The sequence below is a fragment of the Ranitomeya imitator genome, chromosome 5 (genome assembly GCF_032444005.1).
Source record: "Ranitomeya imitator isolate aRanImi1 chromosome 5, aRanImi1.pri, whole genome shotgun sequence".
Classification (NCBI taxonomy): domain Eukaryota; kingdom Metazoa; phylum Chordata; class Amphibia; order Anura; family Dendrobatidae; genus Ranitomeya; species Ranitomeya imitator.
In genome coordinates this window covers 580,977,522-580,985,177 of record NC_091286.1, presented here as the reverse complement: position 1 = coordinate 580,985,177, position 7,656 = coordinate 580,977,522, and the positions used below count along the sequence as shown (strand labels likewise).

Below are 7,656 nucleotides of genomic sequence, written 5' to 3'. Positions count from 1 at the left end.
CCGAGCCCTGACGTGTGCCCAAACAGTGGTTTACCCCCACACATGGGGTACCAGCATACTCAGGACAAACTGCGCAACAATTACTGGGGTCCAATTTCTCCTGTTACCCTTGTGAATCAAAAAAAATGCTTGCTAAAACATAATTTTTGAGGAAAGAAAAATGATTTTTTATTTTCACGGCTCTGCGTTGTAAACGTCTGTGAAGCACTTGGGGGTTCAAAGTGCTCACCACATATCTAGATAAGTTCCTTGGGGGGTCTAATTTCTAAAATGGGGTCACTTGTGGGGGTTTCTACTGTTTAGGCACACCAGGGGCTCTGCAAACGCAACGTGACACCCGCAGACCATTCCATCAAAGTCTGCATTTCAAAAGTCACTACTTCCCTTCTGAGCCCCGACGTGTGCCCAAACAGTGGTTTACCCCCACTCATGGGGTATCAGCGTACTCAGGAGAAACTGGACAACAACTTTTGGGGTCCAATTTCTCCTGTAACCCTTGGGAAAATAAAAAATTCTGGGCTAAATAATTATTTTTGAGGAAAGAAAATGTATTTATTATTTTCACGGCTCTGCATTATAAACTTCTATGAAGCGCTTGGGGGTTCAAAGTGCTCACCACACATCTAGATAAGTTCCTTTCGGGGTCTAGTTTCCAAAATGCGGTCACTTGTGGGGGGTTTCTACTGGTAAGCCACATCAGGGGCTCTGCAAACGCAACGTGACGCCCACAGAGCATTCCATCAAAGTCTGCATTTCAAAACGTCACTACTTCACTTCCGAGCCCCGGCATGTGCCCAAACAGTGATTTACCCCCACATATGGGGTATCAGCGTACTTAGGAGAAACTGGACAACAACTTTTGGGGTCAAATTTCTCCTGTTACCCTTGGGAAAATAAAAAATTGCAGGCTAAAAGATCATTTTTGAGAAAATAATTTTTTTTTTTTTTTTCATGGCTCTGCGTTATAAACTTCTGTGAAGCACTTGGGGGTTCAAAGTCCTCACCACACATCTAGATTAGTTCCTTTGGGGGTCTAGTTTCCAAAATGGTGTCATTTCTGGGGGATCTCCAATGTTTAGGCACACAGGGGCTCTCCAAACGTGACATGGTGTCCGCTAATGATTGGAGCTAATTTTCCATTTAAAAAGCCAAATGGCGTGCCATCCCTTCCGAGCCCTGCCGTGCGCCCAAACAGTGGTTTACCCCCACATATTGGGTATCTGCGTACTCAGGACAAACAGGACAACAATATTTGGGGTCCAATTTCTCCTATTATCCTTGGCAAAATAGGAAATTCCAGGCTAAAAAATCATTTTTGAGGAAAGAAAAATTATTTTTTATTTTCATGGCTCTGCGTTATAAACTTCTGTGAAGCACCTGGGGGTTTAAAGTGCTCAATATGCATCTAGATAAGTTCCTTGGGGGGTCTAGTTTCCAAAATGGGGTCACTTGTGGGGGAGCTCCAATGTTTAGGCACACAGGGGCTCTCCAAACGCGACATGGTGTCCGCTAACAATTGGAGCTAATTTTCCATTCAAAAAGTCAAATGGCGCGCCTTCCCTTCCGAGCCCTGCCGAGTGCCCAAACAGTGGTTTACCCCCACATATGAGGTATCGACGTACTCGGGAGAAATTGCCCAACAAATTTTATGATCCATTTTACCCTACTGCCCATGTGAAAATGAAAAAATTGAGGCGAAAAGAATTTTTTTGTGAAAAAAAAGGACTTTTTCATTTTTACAGATCAATTTGTGAAGCACCTGAGGGTTTAAAGTGCTCACTAGGCATCTAAATAAGTTCCTTGGGGGGTCTAGTTTCCAAAATGGGGTCACTTGTGGGGGAGCGCCAATGTTTAGGCACACAGGAGCTCTCCAAACGCGACATGGTGTCCGCTAACGATGGAAATAATTTTTCATTCAAAAAGTCAAATGGCGCTCCTTCCCTTCCGAGCCTTACCATGTGCCCAAACAGTGGTTTACCCCCACATGTGAGGTATTGGTGTACTCAGGAGAAATTGCCCCAACACATTTTAGGATCCATTTTATCCTGTTGCCCATGTGAAAATGAAAAAATTGAGGCTAAAAGAATTTTTTTGTGAAAAAAAAGGACTTTTTCATTTTTACGGATTAATTTGTGAAGCACCTGGGGGTTCAAAGTGCTCACTATGCATCTAGATAAGTTCCTTGGGGCGTCTAGTTTCCAAAATGGGGTCACTTGTGGGGGAGCTCCAATTTTTAGGCACACGGGGGCTCTCCAAACGTGACATGGTGTCCGCTAAAGAGTGGAGCCAATTTTTGATTCAAAAAGTCAAATGGCGCTCCTTCCCTTCCAAGCCCTGCCGTGCGCCCAAACAGTGGTTTACCCCCACATATGAGGTATCAGCGTACTCAGGACAAATTGGACAACAACTTTCGTGGTTCAGTTTCTCCTTTTACCATTGGGAAAATAAAAAAATTGTTGCTAAAAGATAATTTTTGTGACTAAAAAGTTAAATGTTCATTTTTTCCTTCCATGTTGCTTCTGCTGCTGTGAAGCACCTGAAGGGTTAATAAACTTCTTGAATGTGGTTTTGAGTACCTTGAGGAGTGCGGTTTTTAGAATGGTGTCACTTTTGGGTATTTTCAGCCATATAGACCCCTCAAACTGACTTCAAATGTGAGGTGGTCCCTAAAAAAAATGGTTTTGTAAATTTCGTTGTAAAAATGACAAATCGCTGGTCAAATTTTAACCCTTATAACTTCCTAACAAAAAAAAATTTTGTTTCCAAAATTGTGCTGATGTAAAGTAAACATGTGGGAAATGTTATTTATTAACTATTTTGTGTCACATATCTCTCTGGTTTAACAGAATAAAAATTCAAAATGTGAAAATTGCGAAATTTTCAAAATTTTCGCCAAATTTCTGTTTTTATCACAAATAAACGCAGAATTTATTGACCTAAATTTACCACTAACATGAAGCCCAATATGTCACGAAAAAACAATCTCAGAACCGCTAGGATCCGTTGAAGCGTTCCTGAGTTATTACCTCATAAAGGGACACTGGTCAGAATTGCAAAAAACGGCAAGGTCTTTAAGGTCAAAATAGGCTGGGTCATGAAGGGGTTAAATTATCTATACTGCTATCAGGAAGGCAGAGACAACCTTCATATTCTGACGAACTTGACTGAGACTTTGGAGAATTAGAGGATCTACCCTGAACTTCATCTGAATCTGAACTGGCCACTGGGGAAAAGGATCTACTCTGTGTTTGCCCACTTGTTCCGCTGGACTGACCCAAAGTCTGAATTTCTTCTCTAATCTCTATTGCATGCTGCTGTGGGATTTATTAATATTCTATGTTTTGATGGGCGACCTGTGACTATAGCTTGGGAATTTTATAGCAAAAAGGGCATCCATATATCTACCTTGGGGCATGTATTAACACTCATCTTAGGTTCTGTCTGGGTAGTATGCACATACAGAGCACGGTACCTGGTTATTTAACCGATATGCTGTCCATATAGATGTCCAATTCAAGGGTATTTGTTCAGTCATATTTATATGTCCTATGAGTCATGCTCAGGTTGTAGTCTTATTGTGGGCTGTTTTGTGTATAGGATGTTCTTGTGAACCCCTTTTTTAATTGTTTTTAAATGTAAATGTCTTGTGAGTTTGACCTTAATAAAAGCTGTGTATACTTTTTGTCAATCATTGTCTATGGAGATCCCCGTGTTATGGCCTATTCTTCTTTCTCTTGGTTCAACATGGTATTTTTTCATAGGTCAGGGTTAGGATCCCCTTAATATATACTAAACATGGTTTTTTGGTCGCCGCGACATTGCATTAAAATGCAATAACGGGCAATCAAAATGGTATTATTAAAAACATCAGCCCGGCCCGCAAAAATAAGCCCTCACCTGACCCCAGATCACGAAAAATGGAGACGCTACGAGTATTGAAAAATTGCGCAATTTTGTTGTTTTTTTTTTTTAAGCAAAGTTTGGATTTTTTTTACCACTTAGATAAAACGTAACCTAGACATGTTTGGTGTCTATGAACTCGTAATGACCTGGAGAATCAAAATGGCAGGTCAGTTTTACCATTTAGTGAACCTAGCAAAAAAAAAAACAGACAAAAAAACAAGTGTGGGATTGTACTTTTTTGCAATTTCACCGCACTTGGAATTTTTTTCCCGTTTTCTAGTACACGACGTGGTAAAACCAATGATGTCTTTCAAAAGTGCAACTTGTCCCGCAAAAAAAAAAAAAAATTCAAATGGCCATATCGACGGAAAAATAAAAAAAGTTATGGCTCTGGGAAGGAGGGGAGCGAAAAACGAGAACGTAAAAACAGAAAAGGGTAAGGTCTTGAAGGGGTTAATAGGAGAATAATATTTACACTCACCCAGTGAAGTTGAAAGGTACCGGTTCTGGAGGCGGGGCACCCCTCGGAGTCTAGGTGGTTCGTCCTTTCTACCTTGCTGTCCCCTACTAGAGGATCGCTTTTCTCTAGGGCGACCACTGCTGCTCTTGCTGTCACTTTTAGCTCTTCCCTCCTTGCTGGGAGGACGCCGCGCTACTGCGGATGGGTGCGCTTCATCAGCTGGCACAGACATGTTGGACACGCCGGCTCCATTGCGTGCAGCCATTTTTAAAACTGGCGCCACATCTCCTGCCTCCCCCGGAAGCGTTCCAATCACTTCCGAGTGAGACGCGCCAACTCCCATCACCGCCTGGTAGGACAGATGCCAAAAGTTTTTAAAAAGAAAAAGCTGGCCGGCGTCTCACCGCTGCAGTGCCTCTGCGTGTCCTCGTGGAACCGTGCGGCCCACCCTGGACCCAGACAGATGATCAGACGAGGGGGGAGACTGCAAGCAGGGGCTTCCCCATTGCTGCGTCTGGTACCGCAGCCCCTGCTGTTCCTCAGATACCACACAGGCGGATACTCTGGCCCAGAAATCCTCTTCTCTGCAGGTATTCTGGGATTCCTATAGGAACAGGAAACCAAAACTGAGGAGGAGAGGGGGACCGCCTCCTTTTATTCTGTAGGTTTCCTGTTCCTATGGGCGGATCCCCTCTCTCATGTGGGTGCTGTCGTGGCGAAGGGTAAAAATCCTATATATCGGAAACCCCATTAAGTGAAACCATTTTTCAAAGCTGCACTGCATTTCTTTTCATTAAAATATTGCTTTAGCTGCAAACTGTTAATTTTCACAAGGGTTAAGAGACCCAAAAGTTATAACATTTTTCCAGAAAGTGGAATATCCCACCTGGTTAAAATAAACAACTACTCTTTGGGCACATTGTGAATGACGTGACATTTGCAGAACCCCCCACAAGTGACCCCCATTTTGGAAGTTAGAACCCTCAAGAAATTCACCTGTGTGTTGAGCATTTACAGAACTTTAACATTTGGATATGAAAAAAAAAGTCTCCAGTAAATATATATTGTTTTAGCCCCAAGTTTGTAATTGGGGGTAAACAGAGAAAATGAACCCCATAAATGTGTTACACAATTTCTCATTCCGCCATTTGAACGCAATGAGTTGGCAAAAGAAGCAGAAAACTTACAAGTGACCCCATATGGGGAAACTAAACCCCACAAGGAAATCATCTTGGTGTGTGGAAATTTTTTTTTGTTTAATTTTTTTAACCCACAAACTAACGGCCATCGAATCTCAGGTTGAGATAAGTATCGACATACGAGATCACGGAGCACCGATTGTTTAGACAGCCTTCCTTTGGCTGCGCCATCTAAAACAGTCAATGCTCCCCGAGGACTGATTGTGGAGGGTGTCAGCTGTCAAATACAGCCAACACCAGCAGCAATTTCATCCGTCGGGGGAACATTAGTCAATTTATCCCCATCGCGGAGGATTAAGGCCCCTTAATGACAGCCATTAAACCTGGAGGGGTTGCTTTAACCCCTTATGGCAAATTTTTCTACTCCCCAAACCTGTGTAGGTAGTGTGTTATTGATACAAATCCACTCCAGGACACATCCTCACTTTTAAAATCCACTTTATTTTGCTTTTTCATACAGGACTTAAGGCATCTGCACAAGACACACAATTCTTGCAGAGGTTATAAAATCTTTCCATTTTTTTTATTTTTTTTTTCCATTTTTATTTGTTTGTACATGTTGGTCAGGTACCATTCACTTATTTGTCATTTTTCCTTTGTTCCCTAAAACTGTGTAGGCGTTTTTTGAGATATGACCGTTAAACCAGTGTTAACTCAATTAAATATTTACATAGCACAACACATTAAGCTTGTAACACTCACAGAGGGGCTTCGGGGAGGGAATAAAATCACATCAAAAATAGGACGAACACCACCAGTATTATGTTCGGAATCAGCTATTTACAGGTCCCCTAATATGAAATGATAATTTACTTATTCCTTTATTGTTTGTAAACTGGCCCCTCCGCACTGGGGCAGAGAAATGCGTGCAAGGACGAGTTTAACCTCTTCACCGCTGGAAAGGCCCGTCGAAACGCTAAGCTGCCTCTCTGAGCACAGAAGAGGTTAAAGCATCATGGTGGAAGCACACTGTTATGCTACCCTGAATCATGTGCCATTTACATTATCTTCCCAGATGGTTTCAAATCCTACAAAAGCAGGTATGGCTGATTAAAAAAAAAAAAAAAAATTATAATAATATTAAAAAAAATAAAATAAAAATAATCTAATGTCTTCAACTGGACACTGTTCAGCTGCCTATTTTAATCTTTAATTTGGACTCTGAAAATCACTCGACCAAGGAACTTGTCTCGATCATCTTCGTTCTTCAAGTTGGAGGATCCGTGAACCTTGCACTCGAGCACTATTTCCGATGTGCCGGTGGAATTGGAAGGAATGATTTTCACAGCAACCAGCGGCTGTACGTAATTCAACTGCAGAGAGAATAGACAGGTTTATATCCAGACAAACAGAAGGACTGGATGCAGCAACACAAGGATATACTCTAGAGATGAGCCACCATAGCCAGTAAGCAGAATCCAGGGCAGGTCTGGAGACACCGCGTGCTGCCGCCAGGAGCCTCGTCATCGAGGTTGTCCCCCGGAATCAATGCAAAGTCTTACAAGGTGATGGATGGCAGCCATAAAACTCAGGCCTTTGTTGGCTTTCGTGGGGAAAATTGCAACGCACCTCAATAAGGCAGGTGATGATCTATGGCATAATGCCAAGAAAATCTAGAATTTACTACATTATTGGGTGTATAAGTTTCCGAAAATTACAGGATAGGAACAGCAGAGGAGCCATGTAATTAAAAGAGGATTTATAGTTTTAGAAAACTGGTCCTCCGCCAGAGTTGTTTTCTTTTCTTCTTTTTTTTTATAAATATATAAACTCTGCTTTACTCATCCTCCCCAGATCCAACACAGAGGTTCCCACTGCTGCTCCTGTTTTCAGTGCTGAAGCTAATAACAGACACCTAAGAGCACTAGCAAAGACTCGACAATGGACCTGGGGAGGGCGAGTAAAACATGGGGACACATTTTCTGAACCTTGAAAGTATCTAACATCCAGAGCTGTCCATAAATGATGTTATATAAACAAATCGGTGCAAATTCTAGTAAGTCTCTGACCTTTTGTTTTGGTTGGAGTTGTGCTTTGAGGTCATTACTTCTTACTGGACGTTGTACTCATAGGCTGCACCACTTATAGTCAATG

General features: G+C 42.1%; 1 protein-coding gene across 1 annotated transcript in view; it reads right to left on the bottom strand.

The window, feature by feature from the left end:
- Positions 1 to 5,983: 5,983 nt before the first annotated feature.
- The window catches only part of ATP1B3 (ATPase Na+/K+ transporting subunit beta 3), a 50,571-nt gene continuing 48,898 nt past the window's right edge, over positions 5,984 to 7,656 (bottom strand). The window contains exon 7 of the mRNA XM_069727874.1: positions 5,984 to 6,875. Coding sequence (XP_069583975.1) covers positions 6,705 to 6,875 — 171 coding nt within the window. The 3' untranslated portion in view covers positions 5,984 to 6,704. The remainder of the gene's footprint in view (positions 6,876 to 7,656) is intronic.